This window comes from Apodemus sylvaticus, chromosome X, assembly GCF_947179515.1.
Source record: "Apodemus sylvaticus chromosome X, mApoSyl1.1, whole genome shotgun sequence".
Classification (NCBI taxonomy): domain Eukaryota; kingdom Metazoa; phylum Chordata; class Mammalia; order Rodentia; family Muridae; genus Apodemus; species Apodemus sylvaticus.
The window spans coordinates 12530096-12551886 of NC_067495.1; the positions used below are offsets into that span (position 1 = coordinate 12530096).

Sequence of the window (21791 nt, forward strand, 5' to 3'; positions counted from 1 at the left end):
AAACCCCCCCCCCCCAACCCAGTCAGACAGGCCCTACTGTGGGCTTTTTTCCCAGAATTTTTTTTTTCTCCAGCTACCTCCTAGACTCAGCATCTAGTAGATGCTCCACTAATGCCTGCCTCTATAAATTGGCCATCCACTTGTGACTTCATTATTTATTAAATAGGTTTCCACACATGGCTTTAAATAATCCAGGCAGGGGGAGAAGGGACAGGAGGGCACACTCGCTGCTCTCCACCTCCAGTACAGAATTATTTACACTTCACCCATTGGACAATCCTGGCTCAGGAGGAGGCAGCAAAAGTTGGAGAGGGGGGACCCCAGGAGAACAACAGTAAGACTTATTTCCTCCATCTCATCCCCCCTAAACCATCCATCCCATCCATCCTAGTCTCTGGTGGTTTCCGGTGATGCCCATCTCCCATTCCTTCCCAAATTATGGAAGTTAAGGTTCTTCTCACCAGAATAAGAGCACTTGGGATAACAATAGGGTCCCCTCACCAAACAAAGGAAGAAAAAAAGGAAAAAAAAAAAGCACTGGGATACTAATTAATTAATGGGGCATTACCTCCCCAGAATAATTATTTCTGGGCTAAGGCAGGCAAGCAGCAACTTAATGAGATCCCAGGGTAAGGCCCTTTCGCTAAAGAGCTGCTGGGGGTGGGGGGTAATTTTAAGGAAAAGCACCCTTGCCCAAGTGAGAGCATTTGAACTAAGTGTCTACGTTTGTGGTAGTATAGGAGGTGCCAGTGTAGGGACTACAATGCCAGAATAAGAATCTTAGGGCCCAAAAGGGAAGGAATCCAATCAAATAAACATCCTTAACTGAAGAAACAAGTAACTCTTCCTCCCAAATTAGGGACCACAGGTTCTGGGAGGAGAGCTCCTTCCCAGAATTGGGATAGGAACTGGGCAGACTTGGCTATCATCTTCTGACCACTGATCCCTATTCCCTGACCTTAGTAATACTGGATTTTTAACAACCTGTATAACCAGGTCAACAGATGTCCATCTATCCCTGTAGCATGACCATGGGATTCCAACCAGAGAGCCTGGCTAGGTCTAGGGAAGCAGGGACCAGGGCAAGGGGGTGGGGCTTCCTTTGGAGGGGTTGATAGGTTTTTCTTCAGCTGGTGTTTGCATCCAGGGGTCCAGCAGAATCTCCTCCAGTGAAGGTCGGGAGCAAGGTTTGGGGGCCAGGCACCGGCGGATTAGGGCACAGCAATCTGTGGGGTCAAGAAGCAGAGGGGAGATTAGCAGTGAGCAAGGGATACCCAGACTGGGGAAGAGTGAAGGCAGTTGGGGTTGGGGTGAGTGACAGGCCTCACCTGGGGAGACATGAGCAGGGAAGTGCAGCTCAGCCTCCAGAATCTCCTGGTCTCTCTCGAAGGGAATGTCCCCACAGACCATGTCATAGAGTAGGACGCCTAGTGACCAGACGGTAGCTGGAAGGGCATGGTACTGGTGTCTCGAGATCCACTCTGGAGGGCTATACACCCTTGTCCCTGCACACAAGCCAAGGATTAGATTGTCATCTGGTGATGCCCTTCCTCAACCCCTGTGTCCCTACAAGTCCGAACTATAAATTCAAAGGAGTATCCACTGGCTAGAACAGTTGTACTTCAAGTTTAACAGCAGTGTCCTGTCTGTGGCAAAACAGCTTTAAAGGAGTACTTCAAAATGAACAGTAAGATCATTTCACCAAAACCATAAAAGCCCAACAAGCAAACCCCATCCTATCCCCAAGCCAAAAAAAGAGCCCAGGAGGTTAAGAAACTTCTAAGATGAACTTTATTGGGGATCTAGGCTTGAGAGTGTAGTGTTAGAAATCAAGAACCTTAAAAGTGTATGACATGAGTCAAATGTTACTAGGATAACCCAGTCTTAAAGCTCAAAAGCCAGAATTGGGACTGGTGAGATGGCTCAGCGGTTAAGAGCACCGACTGCTCTTCCAGAGGTCTTGAGTTCAAATCCCAGCAACCACATAGTGGCTCACAACCATCCATAATGAGATCTAACGACCTCTCCTGGTGTCTGAAGCCGGCTACAGTGTACTTACATATGATAATAAATAAATCTTTAAAAAAGCTAGAAGAATTAATGATGAAAACAGCCTTTCCCCTCCCACCCCAGTCTGTAGGGAAGAAGCCTTACCATCAAAGTCTGTGTACGGTTCATCATGAAGCAGGGCACCAGAACCAAAATCAATGAGTTTAATAGAACCCCGGCACAGGTCTATCAGGATGTTCTCATCCTTGATATCACGATGGACAACTCCACGGGCGTGGCAGTGCTGGACAGCTGCCACCACTTGGGTAAAGAAGCTGCGGCTACAGCTTTCACCCAGCGGCCCCTTCTCAGTGATGTAGTCGAAGAGGTCCTGAGCAGGCATAGGCCGCTCAAGGACCAGCATGAAGCCTTCCGGAGTCTCGAACCAGTCAAGCAGGCGGATCACACCCGGATGGCCATTGCCTTCACCCACCTTCCACAGCAATGCAACCTCAAGAGGGCAAGTGACTGACTCTGACTGGAGGGTAGGAAGTAAAACGAGAGAAGGCAAGGGTTAATTCTGGGTAGCCCTGCTGGCGACACAGCAAGGCTTAGTTTCAAAGCACTGATTTTGGTTGGGCTTCCCTTCCTAGATCCTAGTACCCTCCACCCTCTTAAAGGCTCAAGTCCATCGGAGAGTGAAATGAAGAGAGACCATGCACATCTGGCATGGAGTAGGACAGTAAATATTTTGATAAACTGAAGTGTTCATCTGTTTTGAAGGGGAGGGAGTTTGAGACAGGATCTTTACATAGACCAGGCTGAACTGGAACTCAAGAGATCCACCTGACTCTACCTCCAGAGGGTTAACATGTGCATCCTCCATGCCAGGCCTTCAAACTGTTTTATTTTTATTTTTTTATTTTTTTTGGGGGGGGGGGTTGGATTTGGCTTTTCGAGACAGGGTTTCTCTGTGTAGCCCTGGCTGTCCTGGAGCTCACTCTGTAGACCAGGCTGGCCTCGAACTCAGAAATCCACCTGCCTCTGCATCCCAGAGTGCTGGGATTACAGGTGTGCACCACCACCACCTGGCTCAAAGTGTTTTATAATGTAAGTCCCTCTTCATAATTTTACCTATCTTGTTCATCAAGATTCACATCAGGACAGTTTTTATGCATACTAGATACTCAATAAGTTCTTGTAAACAGAAGTACTTTACAGCAAAGAGGGGCTAGCATGGAACTAAATACTATTAAATTAATACTATCACTAGATTAAATACTATTATTGTGTGTGTGTGTGTGTTGGTGAACTTTCTTCACTAGCTATTGATCTCAAGGATCAATCCTTACTAACAGAGCAGAACACTGGTAAGGATGTTAAAACAGAGAGAGCCGTTAATAGAAGGGACCTAACATATAATGAATTCTAAGAAATGATGTCGTATTTTGCAAACTGCCTATAAATTAAACCACTGCAGAAGCGTCCTCTGGTTTTTACATTTTTTGTCTCAAGCTTGAGACATAATCTTGCCACGTAGTCCAAGCTGGCCTCAAATTTACTGAAATCCTAGTGACCCAGCCTCTTAGACGTTGGGATTACAGGTGTGTACCACCAGTCCCAGCTTTCGTTTGTCCAAACCCGCTTACAGTGATTAATTGCAAAGGACCTGACACAGAGTAAACATTTAACGAATGCTGTCTTGTCGGTCTAGCTTATCAACCAGCACAAGTCAATAACGGCCCGTGCCCCAGCCCCGAACAGGCAGCAACTGCCAAGGGTCTTGTGTTGCCTCAGATGGGGTCCTTTACAGGCTCACTAACTTGCACAGCCGCAGACAGATTTTCACACGAAGACGCAAAATCAGCTACTGCGCAGGCTCACCCTCCCTCTCAGTCCACGGGCCGGCACAGACTACCCGAAGGACCCACCAGAGGGAGCTCTCTTACCTACAATCTGCCCAGACCCGCCCTGATGTCCGTTAGCGTTCTCCGGGTGGCAGGAGAGAAGCAGCCAGCATCACCATGACAACCAGTGACCTAGGCCCCTCCTTCCCCACCAGCGTGTCCTGTGAACAGCCCCAAAAGCAGTGTTTGGAAGAAGGATGAGAAAAGAGAGTTTGAGAGGAGAATCCAGGGCTCTGGGGGAATTGCGGTGATTTCAGAACTATCACATGAAGGCAGGAATCACAGGCTGGTGGGGTTCTCACGGTTTCAGGGCCCAGGGAGTCATATGTCCCCTAGAAAAAAAGCAGTGGATGCGTTCGGTGATGGAGTCTATGGGTCATGACGCACACCAAAGGCACTCACCACGGTGGACCAGCCTAGCACACGGTTCCGGGAGATTACTTTGATGGCCACCTAGAAAAAAGGCTGAGATAAGGGGGCAGCAGGTGATCCCAGACGCTTCCCAATCTAGACCCTTTTCCCAATTCCAATTTCAACCACCCGAACATTCCTAATTTCCATACATATCACCCCCATCGGGACTCGGATGCCCAGCCAGCCAGCTCTTAAGTCCTCAGAAGCAAGTTCACCTAAACATCTTTCCGCCTGGGCTCGTTAGGAAAGCATCAAGAAGCCCTGAAATCCAGAACGGAGTTGTAGATTTTTTTTCCCTTTTGCGTTCTCTCTCTCTCCCACTGTCTTTCTACATGCCACCACCCCCGCGATGTTGGTTACTGAACTCAGTGTTTGTGAATGGTGAACAAATAATCTACCACTGACCCATATCCCCAGATTCGAGTTCCATGTCTTTTGACGTCGCATGCCCTCCTCCATCATCCTCTCATCTCCAGGACACAACAACTCTATCTGGATTGTTGTTCTCACGACTCCACACTTAACACCTACTTTTAAAACATCCCCACCATCTCAGACACACGCGCACGCACGCCAATTCCATGGATCTTGGAGTCCAGTCCTGAAGATCTGCCCCCTCCCTACTAGAAGACGCCAGTCTTCTAGAATTCTTGTCCTGAATCCTGCCCACCCCCATACCCACCTAGACTGCAGACACGCGCGCACTCACACTCATAGCAACCCTGCTCCTTAAGATTCTACTACACATTTGAAGGCTCTGGCTCCCCACTGGAGCAACTGGCATCCCAGTCCCCGGTACCCCGCCACCACCACCACCACCCTTTGCCAAAACACCTGACCCCCCCAGAACCCCTTGTAGGGGATACCTGACGTCTATCCGTGACGCGGTGTCCCGCGAAGACGGTGCCAAAGCCTCCCTTACCCAGGAGGGGGCCAAGTCGGTATTCGGCCTCGAAAGCTGCCCGATCCTTGCCTCCTACGCAAGCGGAGGCGAGGAAGTCAGGGTGGCGGTGTACTCTGATCCCAGCCGTGACTCGCCCCCACACCAGCACCCATCCTTCCAGTCCACCCAACCTGCTGTAACAGAGGAAGCTACGCTCACCTGGAGGCTTCGTGGGGGTCACAGGGGGCGAAGGAAGCCCCTGCAGAGGCTTGGTCAACATGGAGGAGGTGCTGCGTATATTCAGCCCGCTGAATCCGCTGAGCCCGCAGGGCGTGGATGCCCGGGGCAGAGCGGCCGGAGAGCCAGGGCTGGGGGGCGCCAGGGTGGAAGGCACGGAATCTGGCGGCCCGGAAGCGCCTGCAGACGGCGCAGCGTTAAGATTCGTCGCACGCGCCAGCCCCAACGCTACTGAGCCGGGGCACGCGCCTCCCGGGAGAGTCGCCCTGCGCGACGGACCCGCCCACCTGGCTTTGATCAATCCGGACGCGGCACCTGCTGTACCCCAGCCAATCCGAGCCAGTCCTTATTTGCATGCCACCCTCAACGTTTCAAGTGCCCCTTATGCAAAATACATGCCAGGTTCTTCCGCGGAGGCAGGGCCTATATGCAAATGTAGGAGGGAGCGCGCGTGTGCGCGCGCACACACACAGACACACACACACGCGCGCGCGCGCACATGTACACACACACACACACACACACGGACACACACACACACACACACACGGACACACACATACACACACGCGCGCGCGCGCGCGCACGCGCACGGTCAAACAGGTTCTGGGAATCCCTTTGCAACAACTGCGTATGTTTTGGTTGTTGGTGTGGTGGGGTGTGTGTACACACTTTTAAAAAAAAAAAAGCGCAGCCTCCTTTCCTGGGACACAGGTTTGCTGCCGCCATCGCCTTTGCCGCCTTGGGATCAGTGAGGAAACAACGACAACCAGCTTTTAAATATCAGAGCCTGGAACTAGTCAGGACCCTGTCATGGGTGTTTCTCACGCAAGATCAGGCAGCCTTTGCTTCAAAACTAGTCTTACAGAAGAGCTGGTCCACTTCAGGGAAGGATAACATTCTTTACCATCATCAAAAGGAAGGGGCGCAGAGGACACAACGGCAGTTTGGCGCCTGTAATGGGCTTCTTGCTGCCATTCTCCTACACAAACCTGGCTAGACTTGGCCAGTTACCAAGGCTGGGTCTAGAATCTCTAATGGCAGGACTTAGTTCTTGTGGGAACTACAACTTCCTTGTAAAAGAGCTGGGAACTGACAGGCTGAAGAAATGGTACCAATTGCCGCAGCCAGTTAGTGTCCAGAGGACCCCGAGTCCAGGAAGACACCCACACAACTCCAAAGACACACAGAAAACTAGGCATTGTAGAGTACAGGTGAAATCCAAGTACTTGTATGTTGGGTCAGGACCATCAAGAATCTGAGGTCAGACTGAGCAACATAGTGAGAATATGTCTTAAAAGCAAAAGGTCTTCAGGTAAGTCTGCTGACCTCAGGACCCACACGGAATACTTCCATAAGTTGTTTTCTGACCTCCAATCGTGTGTGGGACTCATTACCCACACATACACCAAGAGTGGGAAAACTTCCATTAAAGATATAGTCAGGTACATTCAAGTAGACTTGTCCTAACCTAGGTGTACATGAAAATGTGCTCAGAAAATAATATCCCGCTGGCAGTGGTGGCGCATGCCTGTAATCCCAGCACTTGGGAGGCAGGTAGATTTCTGAGTTCGAGGCCAGCCTGGTCTACAGAGTGAGTTCCAGGACAGCCAGGGCTACACAGAGAAACCCTGTCTCGGAAACAAACAAACAAACAAATTTTAAAAAAAAAGAAAAGAAAAGAAAGAGAGAGAGAGAGAGAGAGAGAGAGAGAGAGAGAGAGAAGAAAAAGAAAATCCAGAAACATTCAGTGATATGACTTTACTTATACTGTTCTATGGGACCACTTAACACCATGATATGTCCCAACTAGAAACTGACAAACTTGTCACAAGCACACCAGCACTACCAGATATATACATTCACAGAAATATTTGTGTTGCTCCAGAAATGAGAGACCCAGAGCTTGTCACAAGGACATACAGTTGTTCCACATACATACACGCACTGCTCCAAAGCAGGCACGCAGTAATTCACGTGCTCCAAATCACCACATAGATAAGCAAAGCAACAAAAAACCGACCCAATCACATACACACACTATCAGACACACAGCTTATCACTGAAAGTATCCAGACAAACTACAGATGTACTGTCACTGACAGACCCACGCAAACATGTACTTCTTTCTCTCAGATACCAGACACAAACTGTCATGGGCAGAGTCCCACACTCAGTCACCATCTGATACACCTGGAAACAAGCCTCATGGGAAACAGACACATACACTCAACCAGAGACACGAATTAAGAGAAACTGGTAGACTCAAGACTCACTGCAGTCACAGGCACAAACAATACACACAAAGCAGAAAGGTTACACATCATCTCCCTTATTCAGCCAACACTGCTAGGTATCTTCCTATGAGCCTGACAGGCTTTAGTGGAGGGGTAGATCTCAAGACACGCACAAACAAGATAAGTGAGCATCACAGCCCCAGCCCAGAAGTTTATTTATAGTCCAGTTATTGGGAATAGTCGTAGACAGAAGGGAGAGTGCGAATGGGATCACACAGGGTTTTCTCCGGTGATCCCTCTGTCTTAGACAAGTAAGGACGGTAGCTGGAAATAGGGTTAGGGCAAATCGCAAGTAAAAGCCAAGAGTAGCAAGAGGCAGGCTGAGGCCAAATGGTACAAACTTACAAAATACGGTAATACCCCCAGCCCTGAAGTCTGGTAATAACCCCAACATTTGTGCTCTAAGAGTGTACCAGGTAATGTTCCCAGTAGTACATTATTGACCATACACATTCTCTGTCAAAACTCACAAATCAGAGAGCATGAGGTAGCAGACATTAATGACTCCTGTAGTTGCAGATGGGACGCTTGAAACTCAAAAGAAGAGCCCAAAGCTGGACAAGGCAGGTAGGTTTTAAATTCACCAACCCTCTTGCTGTGCTCATGCTTGACCGTGTAGTTGCTATCCTGCAGCCACCCACTGGGCAAGCTATACCCTCACCTGTAGGGCCTTCTGAAAGGACCCCACTGAGGCATGGGGGAGGGGGAGAATACTGTTCTGAGAAAGCCCGAGGGCCAGCCAGCCAGCCAGCCTTCTCAAGCTGGGCTTTACAAACCCTAGGAGGGGTATGGACAGGGATGTCCACAGACCTGAGGAACAAACAACAAAGAAGGATTTAGCCATTTCAGCCTCCCACTTCTAAAACCCAGTTGGGCAAGGGCCACCTCTGGTCACTGAACTAGTTATAACTAATTATCGACTGTTTATTTCTTCATTAGATTATCACAAGAATGAATGAGCATTAAAGTTGACAGTGGAAGTTCAGACACCAGTCAGTCATGGCCTCTGGCTCTCATACAGTCCTTAAATTAGCCCTAGGCTCCCAAATGCAAATATGGTAGGTGGGAGTAGGGGCTTCAGTTCTAGTCAATTTGGTTCGGAAGAAGTTTGTGATTTTTAATAAAAATGTCTTACTGTGTAGCCCAGGTGACCTGCAACTACACTCTGTAGACAAGGCTGGCCTGAAACTAAAAAAGGTCCACGTGTCTCTGCCTCCTCAGTGCCAGGATCAGAGGAGTGCACAGTTGTAGAGTTATTTGTTGTTGGCTTTGTTCTTTTAAGAAACCATCTTGGTTATATATGGCTCAGGTTAGTCCAACCCACCTGGGCTCTAGAGAGTCTCTGTTGTCAGTCTTGAGACTGCACCCAACAAGAAGTTAATTTAATACAGAAGATCAAAGATGAACCCCAGCTTACAGACAGCACCTACTGCAGCACAAGCAGACCTCTGGTCAAGCCCAATCCTGTGCTTCCCAGAGGCCCATCCACCCCTGTCCCACACAGAATAGAGTTGCTCAGGGAAACTGACATTTGGTTTTATTGTGCCAAGGACATTACAGATGGTGGATCTTGTCAACACCTGCAGTGCACGGGTGCCCCATCTGCTGAGGCTGCTCCCACTCCCTAAATTCAAATCTTGGGTAGTGGCCATGATTTCCGAAGACATTCCACCTCAAGACTCCAAACAGCCTAGCGGTGGTGGAAGGCAAAGCAATGCAGCAAGGTCAGGGTCTCACTGTCCAAAGCCCGTCTGCCACCTGCAACTCCTGCCACTTCCCTCTGGCTCGTAGCCTTGGTCCTTCCAAGGAGCTAGGGGCCAAAAGACAGCAGAAATCCATTGTTTCCTGCCCCGTTGTCCCATGGCCAGCCCGCCTAGCTCCACAGCAGAGGCGCCGTCCGTGCAGGGCCAACGCTGCCATGTACTTTGTGATTTGTTGATTTTGTGAGATAAAGCACATTTTAATAAAAAAATTAACTTCGAAGGCTCAGATTCTTCTGGTACTAGGACGAAAAATTTCCCACTTCCACTTTTCCTGTCATCATTGTTGGGAAGGGGTGACACGTTTATCTGATCTTTAAGGAAGGGTGAGCAGAAGACTTCCTTTGTCTGAATGTCTCTCTCCTGGGGCTGCCTGGCTGCCAGCCGGTCTCTGTGGGCCTCTTGCCTACCTTCCGCACCCTTTCCAGAGTCTCCTGTGGAATGCTGAGATGGTGCTGTGCAGGGGCAATAGGGCACATCAGCTGGCAGAGACCAATGGTGGTGGCAGGGATGAGATGGATGGAGCGCATGGGTGGGCCAGCCAGAGGGAAGTGGAAAAGAAGGAAAAGAGGAAACAAAGGAAGGAAGCCAAAAGGGAAGAAAGCCAAAGAACTTCGGGTGGCATCAGAGGGCAGGAGTGGGGAATCGGGGATGGTGTCCAGTCCCTGGGTCTCCATCAACTCTTGTCTGGGGGTGGGTCTCTGTGCACTTTGTTTTTCTTCATACTGTCTAGGTATTCCTGTTGGGACACTGCCAGCACCGATGCTAGGATCTCATCATCATCCCAATCATTCAGACCTGCTGGGCAGGAGAGAGAAGAGGACAATGATGATGGGGGGGGGGGGTTAGGCAACTTTCCCTTATTTCTGTCTGATCCCTGGCTCTGGAAGAATCCATCCAGGTCCCAATTACTCATTGACGTCCTCAACTCTGTGAAGCCCCACTAGACCCACTGTGGAAAAAACCTTTGGGACCTGCAATTTTTTCCCTCCTGCCTCCAACTTGGAGAGATGGCCAGGGGCTTCAAAAATCCTCTGGGCTCTCCCAACTTGCAGCTGGCCCATCCCCCAAGGAAGCTTACCAAAGGCAGAGGGGGACATCTGCTGGATGAGGGCCCGGCACTCCAGAGCAGGGTAGAGGGACACAAGAGGAGAGGTGGCCCGATCAGCCCCTGCTGAGAACTGACTGCTTGTACCTGAGGCAGATGAACAATCAGAGGTAGGGCCCAGCAAGCAGAGCCTCTTAGCCCAAGCAGGCACCCTGAAAGCAAGTCACTGACCTGGTGCACAGGGTGAAGGAGGTTTGGCAAGGGCTAACACAGTGCCTGGGGAAGGGGGCTTAATGCCTAGCTCGGCATGCAGTTCAGGGTGCTCAGGTGACGAGGCTGAACTTCGTTGCCGTGGGGATCGACTAGTCCATTCCTCCAGGCCACTGGAGGCTGCTGCTGTGGCTGAACTGCATGTGGCACTGGCTTTCCGGGGCTGTAGTAGGGAAGGAAAAAGTTATAAGGACCTATACCAGCTATGACCTTCCCGTGCCAGAGTGCTTATACTCTTTCCAGAATCCTGGCTACAGAACAGCTTTAATGTATCACAGTGGACTGTCTACAGGGAAAGATTCTTAGCCACTCTCATACTCCTGCAGGCATCTGACAAAGTCCTATTCTTTGAAGAGATCCTGATTCCATACCACGCCCACAGTGCCCTCCCCTGTCCCTGGGACTCCCTTGGGAGCCTCCTCCTCACTGATGTACTTTCTCCCTCAGATTTGCTCTATAATCAGTCAAGGTGAACCTGTCAAGTCCTAACTCAAATCCTTTTTCTGTTCACAGCTCTCCCATGGTTTCTGCCTCATTCAGAGCAAAGTCCTCTGCAGAATTCACAAGCCACTATGCAACCTAGCCCACTACCGTGATCTTACCTACATTCTGTTTAACTACAGCCTCTGCCTGAGTTATACCCACTCCACTGCCCTCACCCCAGGCCTTGTTCTGACCATGCACTCAGGTAACAAGTTCCCTGTCTATGGGCTTTCCCCACCTCATCTGCTGAGGCCTACCCAGACAACTGTTTAATCCCATGAACTCAGACCGTCCCCACTCAGTCTCATCTGTCCCCTTTACCAACTGTCCATTTTTTATCCACCATACCTCCAACTAATTTATTCATTATGAGTATTTTATTTCACTTGGTAAAACTGTGAGCAGCCTAAGGATAGGTACTTTGGCCTGCCAGCTTCACGATGTACACTAGGATGCCAGCTTCACGATCCACACTAGGAATAGGGCCTCCAGCTTCCTGACACAAGCCTACAATAAAGACTTGCTGAACAGATTATTCAGCTCTTGTAAGCATTTAATCATTCCCAACCCCTCTGTGATTCCTGATGCCTTCCTCCCTGCTTGCTACCCTAAAAATACAGACTGGACCCCCCTCCCCCACCTCTCCTGGTCTTGTATAACCAGAGTCACAGGCCTGACCAATGCCGTATCTGTCTCAACAGACAGGATCAATGAAGATAGTGAAGGAAAGGCTTTATATCCTCAGTACAGAACGTAGCATGCGAAGGGATTCCAAAAAAGCTGGTGTCTTTGTAGCTATCCACTGTTCCTCTGTGCTATCAGCAGTGTTAGCTGCTCTCTTCATCTCTTAAGAGCTGCTCTCCTTCACTTCTTAAATCAAGTGCTGGGAGTTCCAAGGTACGACGCCAAGACTAAAGATAAGATGAGTTATAGATTGGACTGGGAGCTTCCCTCTCTCCCAGATGTCCAAATCTCTTATTTTATCGCTGTTAATTAGGGGCCAAAAGCTAAGAAGTAACAGGTCTTGGTCAGGCCAGTGACAGTCCATGACCCACCTGGCTGGGTCCCCGGACCTGGCGGGCCTGTTTCTCTTGATCCCTCAGCCACTGAAGGTAAGATTCTCGAGCCACCTGCTCCTCTATGGCCTCATTTGTGGCCTCCCAGTCTGTAGCTCGTTTCTTGTCTTCCAGCATTTGCTGTTCAATCCATGACTCTTCTGATGTCTTTATGGCATTCTTCATCAGGGACTGCTCTGCAAACTGCCAGGGGGGAGAGGAACAGGGGGAGAGGATGTGCGATGATGCTCTGAACCTGGGTAAGAGCCTGAACACGCTCAGGAAGGCAGGCCTACAGGCCTTAGCAAAGACAACACAGAAGTTATTTTTACAAAGCACTCCTCAGCAGACTGTGTATAGATCCATGCATAACTGAAGAAAGCAGGCTTAGATGTAAGACCTGGTTATCTGAACTACTATTTCTTGACAGCTCAAGTGAAGCGGCATTAAGTCAGGAGGTAAGAGGGGCTCTTTGCTCTAGGCCTTCAGTTAAAGAAGCCTCATCTAGCAATGATTCAATTTCTCAGTGCTGAAGCCTTTCTCATATACTCCCACATAAGGCATAGGAAAAAGATGAACAGAGAAGTACAGACATGGAGTGGAGGCAGGAATCAAGCGTATATGAGGCTGGGTATGGCTATGTGAGGGAGTAAAGGGTCAGAATTGGCATCGTGTGGGTGCTAGGACACTGCATGAGAGAACCTCATAGCGACTTGGAAGATACTACAGCATTGTTTGAGAGTCATGGCCTGGAATTCATGGCAACCTTCCTGCTTCAACCTTGCAAGTGCTAGGATTACAGTCATGAGCTAACACCCACATCCAGAGAAATGATGCTAATGAATAGAGAACATCAAAGTATATTTCAGGGTTTAAATGCAAATACTGCTTCCTAAAGTTTTGGTTAAGGTTTTGTTTTTCAAAAACAATGGCTTGGTATGCAGCCCAGTTTAGGTTTGAACTCACAATTCTCTCTTCCTCTGCCTCAAGAATACTAGAATTACAGGCATGCACCACCATGTACCTAGCAACATCATTTTCAAATACACAGATGTCACATACATAAATACATGTATGCTAAACAACATAATTTTCTATCATGGCGCACACCAGGAGAAATATATGTATAAAAACGTTAGATCAAGCCAATGCAAAAATAGAGCCAGCTCACTGATAATGAATTCATACATAAAAACATGGGTTCAATTCCTAGCACTACAAAATGACAAAGGGAAAAGTAGGTAAGCAATCTAGCCGCACATGTAAAGAGATAGAGACGGCAAATGGACACAGATAAATGATACTCAGGCCAGGCAAGAAGCTCTGGGGTAGAGCATTAAAACAATGTTCAACACGTTCACCTTTAAAAACCACTGAGAATGGCTAAAATTTTAAAAAGTAGAAAGATGAATTGCTGGGAAAGAAGAGGAAAGTAACTTTCATTCATTGTAATAGCGACTGGAACAAATCAGGCCACTTCATACAATAGTCTAGCAGTTACTTACAAATCACAGCATGATCTTATATTTCTGCGATCTTGCTTCTAGATATTAATATAACTAATCATAAAATTTAAGTTCCATCAAACTCAATATATACACTTAAATATATCCATTTGTTGTATGTCAAAGATCACTAACAATGCCAATTTTTAATAAAGAACAGAAGTAATAAAAAAAATTTTAAGTTCCTACAAAAACCTGAACACAGCAGTTTACAGAAGCTTTGTTCATAATCATCAAAACCTGGAAGCAACCAAGGATATCTTTCAAATAGGTGAATGATTAAACCAACACTGTGCTTCCACAAATGGAACAGTGATAAGAGAATAGCTAACAAGCCATGAAAAACCATGGAAGAACCTTAATGCATATTGCTACCTGAAAGCAGCATTTTAAAAAGCCTACATACTTATGATTGCAATTACATGACTTTCTGAAATAGGCAAAAGCAGTCAATAAAGATCAGTAGTTGCAGGAGAAAGAGTGGGGACCCTTCAGGGCTGAAACTAGCTGAATGAATAGGTGTCTAAGATAGATGCACGGTATTGTTATGCATCTGTCAAAACCCAAGGAACTTTACAAAACAAAGACTAATCCTTAATGTATGCTAATCGCTTTTTAAAGATTAGTTAAGAAGTAAAGCTCCCAGAGACAAAACCACCTAAATGAATTACAAATGTATGCAAAGACAAGCAGGTGGTGGCCTCAGGCACTTAGAAAGTGAATAGAATCAGTAACATTAAACAGAAAAAGAACAGTGGATATCACCGGACTCCAGGGGGTCCAGTTAATGAGTCTGCCCCAGCTTATACATGTATATGTAAATAGAAATCATGTAAATGACTGCTGGGTGGTAGGAAAAGTTTTCTAAACTTTAAAGCGAAAATTTACTCAGAAAAAGGGAACTTTACTCAAGAAAAAACGCTAGGATGAGGTAAATGGTCAAGGGATTTTAACTAGAGACATCAGCAATAACCCCAAGCTTACATTAACATAAATGCTGGGAGACAGACAGAATTCCCATTCCTTAAGTGTGACTTCCTTCCTAACACTACAGCAGTCAAAAGGTGGGAAAATTCCTGACTTCTGCCAGAAGATCAAAATCAACAGTCAGGATCATATTCCTAATACATACTCTTGATATCTGTACTCTTCTGCCTGAACCCAAATTCCAAGTTAAAATCATTAGAACAATACTGGAAAAAAGAATTTCCCTGCAATACTTTTGAACGGTTCCCCTTAAAATTTTTGAGGTCATCAAAACAAAAGGAAGGAATGAGGCAGTAACTTCAGGTTAGTAGGAATGGATTAATACTGGTTCACACAACGTAGCAAATGTACCAGAGTCTCTGTTCCTTGGGAAGAGACTAGTTGGAAGCTGTATACTGAGAAAAGTTTTCTGAAGGTTGGGAAGATAGCCCAGGGAGTAAGGGCGCTTGTGCCAGCCTGAGGAACATAGAGAGCCGAGTTGTTTATAGATCTTCACACACCCCTCCCCCAAACAAATGCAAAATAATTTTGAACAATTAAGTCTATTAATTATAGAAAGCTTTATACATTCAGATTTTTAAAGAAAAAGGAAATAAAAAGTCAAGCCAGTGAATGTTACAGATGAATCTTAAATGATATTAAGTAGAAAAAAATTTCATTCTGGAATAGCTACATACACTCAGTTAAATTCCCATTATATGACATTCTAGAAAAGGCAAAACTGTGGAGTGGGTCACCAGATCAAAACAAAAAGAATCAAATTCTTTAGAATTTGATAAAGTCATAAGAAGTCAAAGGGGACAATTAACTGTGAGACAGAATCCTGGAAGAGAAAAGGTTCACCCAGAAGAAACTGAGAACTGGGTTCTTAATGGTTCCATACTGATCTGTTAACGACAACAAATGTACCATGTTCATGTTAATCACAGCAGGCATATGGCAATGCTAAGAGGCTCCCAATCGTTCTGCAAATCTAAAACTTTTCTAAAATTTAGGAGAGAGAGAGAGAAAGAGAGAGAGAGAGAGAGAGAGAGAGAGAGACCGACCCTCCCCCCAAGGTTGGAGGCTGATGTTGTTTCTTAAGATTAGGCAGGACCACCTTCTGTTTGTAGGAAGTGAAACCTGAATAGAAGCCTTCCAAACCCCCAGGAGGGGTGAAGGGAAGATAGAGAAGACGGAGGAGAGGGGGAGGAGAGAGGGGAAGTGGGCTGAGGAGTAGGGAAAGAGACTTGGAAGAAGGAAAGAGGGAGGATCAGAGGACATGCTAAAACGGGGAACGATGGAGCAGGGAAGATGAGAGGAGAGAGACTATGAGACTATGAGAATGAATGATTATCTGCCAGTGAATGCTGGGCATATGAACTGCAATCTTCTGACACGTATTAGGTCTTGGGCCTGTGAGAAGTCCTTTCAGTATAGGCTGAAGCTATACAATCTGCCCATAGGGCCCATTCCAGTAAACTGTGGGTCAGGGCTACATTCCAAGTTTGACCCCAATTGTAACTGCTCTGAATGATGTTGGAGAGGATCTGTGGGGAAGTTTGGCTATCCAGTCCAAGGCCTGGCTTACTGTTTCAAATTGAGCTCTATCCTAAAAGAGCTCACTGGGCAGTGGTGGTGCACACCTTTAATCCCAGCACTTAGGAGGCAGCAGCAGGTGGATTTCTGAGTTCGAGGCCAGCCTGGTCTACAGAGTGAGTTTCTGGACAGCCAGGGCTACACAGAGAAACCCTGTCTCGAAAAAACAAAAACAAAACAAAACAAAAAACCTAAAAAGCCACTCTCAACAGCATGACATGAGTGAGTCAGTTCATGCACAGGTGAACCAAAAGCCACAGAGTGACTTCTGATCAACAGTAACTCACTAATTTTATATACAGGTAAAACTTTGGGGGGGGCATTTTGTGGGCTAAGGGCAGAGCCAATGATCCATATCTAGCAAATACCTGGGGCCCAGGGACCCACTTACCCCTGGTTTAAATGATGGCAGGCCCAGCCCCACACCAATAGTGGCCTTGTTAGGATTCACCACTGAATTATAGTGGATATTCCGGTGGTAGCTGACACGGATGGGTTCATCTTCATTTTGATGGATCCCATGGAATGTATTGATAGGTTCTGCAGAGAAAGAGAAGGAGGGAGCATCCACAGGGGCCCGGTATGGTTGGCTCTGATGAGGAACCATGAGGCCCTCACCTACCCACTCCAGAAGTACCTGTGCTATATTGATACACCTCCACAGGACGGTTGTACATCTCTGCCATGGCCTGCATTTCAATGTGGTTGCCATGGCAGTTGTTTTTCCGCTTCCGATTGATATAGGTGGTGAAGTCTTCTGTGACATAGTTGGAGAAGTAATCGGCATTCTTCATCTGTGGAGTAGATTGGAAAATTAAGGTTTGTGTGCAACGGGGATCCCCCTACCCTCCTGCTGCCCCAAGGCCTCCCCTGGATCTCACCAGATAGTCCATGCAATGCTTTCGCACAACCTCATGCATGTCCTGGTCTCCATACACCTGGTCAGCTGGGGGTGTGGGGACAAAACAAAGGAGAGGATGGGGTCAGACCTGTCACCACCAGAGCTCTGAATCACAGAGTCACAGAACATCATTAGGGAGAAGATGGGCTGAAGGACTAGGGAAACTCCCTTTTCTACACCAAGGCCCAGAGACTTCATTTGTGTTGGTAATGGAGTGGTGGTAACTAACAAGCAAGGGCTGAAAACATGCTGAACATGCACACATCAGCCAGGTGTAGTGGTACATGTCTATCATCCCAGCCCAGAGGATGTGGACGTGCGGTGACCAGAAGATTATCTCCAGTTATCTCCAGCTATAATATGAGTTCAAGGCCAGGCTAGGCTATATGAGACCCTATCTAAAAAACAAAAGTAGCAAAGTCGAACAATCCTGAAGAGTGAAAGAGTATAGGGTATACAGGTTAAGAGTAGTATAGTCAAGGGACAGCAAGATGGTATCAGTGGATAAAGGCACCGGAGCACAATCCCCAAGACTCACACAGTTGAAGGAGAGAACCAAATTGCTCCCTTAAGTTGTCCTCTGACCTCTACATGCGACTGACCATCCCAATCTCCATACCCACTAATAAAAATTAAATAACAAAAAATTTTTAGGTTGGGCACAGTGGTGTATGCCTTTAATGCCAGCACTCTGGAGGCCAGCCTGGTCCTACACGTGAGCTCCATCCAGGACATCCAGCACTAAACAGAGAAACCTTGTCTCGGTGGAGGGGGGAAAAGAGGGCAGTATATGCCTATAATCAAGGCTGAGCAGAGAATTGCCAAGTTCAAAGCCTAGATCACCAGAGATCTAAGTGAGACTATATTTCAAATCAAACCAAACCTACATTCAATACGCACCCCCCCCCCAAAAAAAAAAAAAAACTCGAATATTTTTTTTTTTTGGAGACAAGGTCTCAGTATGTAGCTCTGACTGGTCTGGCCTCAATCTCAGAGTTCTGCCAGCCTCTGCTTTCTAAGTGATAGGATTACAGGCATAAACTACCATCAAGATTAGAATCTTTTCTTTTCCTTTCCTTTCCTCCCCTCACCCCTCTTTCTTTCCCTGAGTAGCCCTGGCTATCCTGGAGCTTATTCTGTAGAACAGGCTGACTTTGAACTCAGATATCAACAAGTCTCTGCCTCCTAGTGCTGGGATTAAAGCGGTGCGCCACCACATGTGGCTATGATTAGAATCTTAAAAACTGAAGGGAAGGAACACACTTTAAGGTCTGCCAAATAGTAACTAGTGAGGTAAACAGCCAGAAACAAATGACTCTCTGGGTTTCCTATGCCTCCTCTATGAAGTGGAAAACAAACAGGTGTGACCTGACAAGTTTCTTATGCACAATGTGGACAGTATGTGTAAAGTGGTAGAACCCCTCTATCATTCAATACCAAGGTGTACACAGACTGACTACACAAACCCTCCACTGAAGATAAGGGGCAACTCACACCTAAGCCCAGCAGCAGGCAGGCAGCTCAGGACCTGATGTAGTAAAAGAAATTGAGTACAGCTTGCTGAGCAGTCATATAGGCTGAGGCACAGGAAGCAGGAGTCTCTTAATTAATGTGGGCTTGAAGATTAAGCAAACCTGACTTTCACTGGCTGCCTTGAAAAGGGAATTTCCCTTTGTTTCCCCAGAGATAGACAGCTCTAATGGGATCCCCTTGGGGCACAGGGGCAGGGATGCTAGGAATGGGAACCTGCCCACCAAGCAAGCCTGCCAGTCTTCTTCTCTGAAGACTTGCCAGAAGGTCTTCACTGCCCAGCGATCCCCTCCATGAGGGTTCTGTGTGATATAGGAATCAGAGGCTGCACTGAGAGAAAATGGGCAGCTCCAGCCTCAAGTCATCCCAGAGGTGACGATACCTGAGGGGTGGAGGAGAAGGGGCTGTGAAGGCAGGAAGGGGTAGCCCCTTCACCGATGTAAACAAGGATGTGGCTTCTGTGGCCACACTCCCCCCCAAGTACTTCCAGTAAGTCACATGTCCTGCATATAAGCTGGGGGTGGGGTGGGGGCTGTCGCTGCCTTTCTTAGAAGCCAGGACCACAGAGGCTGCTGTAGTGCCTAGGGTGCTTGCTGGAGGAGCTATTTTTGTAGGCTCAGCTTGGAGGCAATGCAGTCTACAGCTGCCATAAACAGGAACTAAGATGGGAGTGAAAGGGTTAAATAGGGGTGGGCTATCAGGCTCTGTGAACTGGACTGAGTTAATGGGAAACACTATCTCCTACAGAAGGTGACTTAGAGGCCCGCCCGCCCCCAGCATTTTGATTTGTCAGAGTTAGATGCCAGATTTGGGAAAGGGGGATCCTTTAATTTGCCTTGGTCTGGTGAAAGTCCATGCCATCTCTTAGCTGTGTGGCACTAGACAAGGCCTTTCATTTCTGAGTTGAAATGCCCTCACCCATAAGTGAGGACAGTAACTCTTCTCCACTTAAAAACGATATTGTAAGGACTACAGAGGAGAGCTAGAAATCTATTTCTATGGGAGAATATGGCATGCTAGGTTCAATCTTCAATATGGGGGTGGGACTACAAGACATTTGTCAAGTACCTAAAGCATAAACAGTAGTCAAAAAACAGGCACTCCAGGCCAGAAATGCTCAGTTTATATATAGAGATCCTGTTTCAAACACAACACAACAAAACCAGACACTCCATTTGTCGTGAGGACAGCAACTCCTATGACATTGCTAGCTACCTACCCGGCAGCCAGCCCGAGTGCTGAGAGAATTGCTTCTTAAGCCCTTCCTCATTTCTGTTGCACTTCCTCCACTAGAGGAAAGCCCCAAATGCAGAAAGGAGGGCCTCCCCTCCTAATACAAGCACTGCTGGTACTTTTTACAGAATGCAATGGTCCAGATGCTGACCTGTGCCTTTGTTCAAAACTCTGACAACCAAATTCCTATCTAAGTAATAATACTGACTTTTTATGTTGGGACCGTAGGTACACACAAGTTATAGTATTTAGAGGCTCATTCCAGATTCTATAAGAAAACAACCTGGCACTCATTATACACTGTTCCTTAATTTTTAATTTTTATTTTTTTAGTTTTAGACACTTGGCCGGAAGAGTACTTGATATGTAGCCCACGCTGGCCTCAAGCTCACTACAACCCTCCTCCTTTACTCCCCCAGTGTGTGGCTTCCAGGTGTACACCACTATACCCAGCTTATCCCTGAACCACTAGCATGGAATAAAATATGAATCTCAGCCTGCCGGTGCTGGTACACACCTTTAATCCCAGCACTGGGGTGGCAGAAGTGGGTGGATCTCTGTGAGTTCAAGGCCAGGGTGATCTATACAGTGAGTTCCAAGACATCTAGGACTCACAGAGAAATCTATAATAATAATAATAATAATAATAATAATAATAATAAATGGATCTCTAGATCAAGAAAACAGAAACAGTACTTTCCCGGCAAGAGAGAAAAAACCCTTCAATGTAATAGGTAAAGCATATCATAATATGAATTAGCTTTTCTAATTTTCCTAGCCCTTCCACTTCAGTCCTTAGGAAAATTCCTCCTCCTCCTCCCAGGTTAGCATGCGGGGGCCAGGATGCACTTCCTTGTGTGGGGGGGAGCAAGGTGGGAGAAAGAGTGGCCCACTGGACCCATAAATACAGGGGGAATTCAGAGAAAATGTTTTGAAAGAAACTGAAACTCCTCCTTTGTTAACACTAACACTGCACTTGGCTAACATATGCACCTGTTTTTTCCAGGGTCCAGCTGGAAGGGGATCCCCCGCTGTATTCCACCCCTGTTCCCTTTCTAAGTAGGGCTCACAAGTTCTCAGTACATTACTATCATTAGTTTTACTACAGACTTTTTTTTTTTGTTTGTTTTTTTGTTTTTTGTTTTTTTTTTTTGGTTTTTTCGAGACAGGGTCTCTCTGTGTAGTCCTGGCTGTCCTGGAACTCACTCTGTAGACCAGGCTGGCCTCAAACTCAGAAATCCGCCTGCCTCTGCCTCCCAGAGTGCTGGGATCACAGGTGTGCGCCACCACCGCCCGGCTACTACAGAGTTTTAAAACAATTCATTTGATCCTCACCCAAAACCAAAAAGAACGAAGTTCTATGTGCTAGGGGGTGGGGAAGGCACCGATACAGAAGCATCACAGCTGGTGCAGGATCATGTACTTATCACGGATTGGTGCCAAAGGTAGAAAGGAGTCAATAGGTGGTCCCAAGTGACATTGCCCAACCCCACCTCACCCCCCACAGCCACCTTATTGGCCTAGGGCTAGGCATGATCCATCTACTTCAATTTCCCTGCTAATCCACAAGGAAAAAGCCTGGGAGAGAGCAAAGATAAGTATCTGGCTGCACACTTGCCTGGAATCAGCATCAGCCTTCCTCCCCATGCACCACACCACTTTGCTTTCCCTGAGCATACAAAGATACGATGAAGTGCATATATGTGCACAGCCA

General features: G+C 47.2%; 2 protein-coding genes across 7 annotated transcripts in view; both read right to left on the reverse strand.

The window, feature by feature from the left end:
* Positions 1-140: 140 nt before the first annotated feature.
* On the reverse strand, positions 141-5676 carry Pim2 (Pim-2 proto-oncogene, serine/threonine kinase). Its single transcript, XM_052171356.1, has 6 exons — positions 5413-5676; positions 5177-5286; positions 4299-4349; positions 2155-2527; positions 1329-1505; positions 141-1226 (listed from the first exon to the last, which is right to left on the reverse strand). Exons 1-6 carry the CDS (start codon positions 5471-5473, stop codon positions 1063-1065), a joined length of 936 nt encoding a protein of 311 aa, XP_052027316.1. The 5' UTR covers positions 5474-5676; the 3' UTR covers positions 141-1062.
* Positions 5677-9242: 3566 nt separating this feature from the next.
* The window catches only part of Otud5 (OTU deubiquitinase 5), a 32032-nt gene continuing 19483 nt past the window's right edge, over positions 9243-21791 (reverse strand). For 3 of the 6 annotated variants that reach the window (XM_052171861.1, XM_052171859.1, XM_052171862.1), the window contains 7 exons: positions 17295-17359; positions 17051-17207; positions 16805-16953; positions 12344-12547; positions 10767-10968; positions 10569-10682; positions 9243-10288 (listed from right to left, as the gene is read on the reverse strand). In XM_052171861.1, coding sequence (XP_052027821.1) covers positions 10164-10288; positions 10569-10682; positions 10767-10968; positions 12344-12547; positions 16805-16953; positions 17051-17207; positions 17295-17359 — 1016 coding nt within the window. In that variant the 3' untranslated portion in view covers positions 9243-10163. The other 3 variants (XM_052171860.1, XM_052171863.1, XM_052171864.1) reach the window with 2 other exon arrangements.

Bases quoted from the DNA above. Each gene is read 5' to 3' on its own strand.
- Pim2 (XM_052171356.1), bottom strand. From the start codon at position 5,473: ATGTTGACCAAGCCTCTGCAGGGGCTTCCTTCGCCCCCTGTGACCCCC. The intron at 2,528-4,298 runs GTGAGTGCCTTT...CCTACCCTCCAG, and splicing joins TGCTAGGCTGGTCCACCGTG to TCAGAGTCAGTCACTTGCCC. The intron at 1,227-1,328 runs GTGAGGCCTGTC...TTGACCCCACAG, and splicing joins CCCTGCTCATGTCTCCCCAG to ATTGCTGTGCCCTAATCCGC.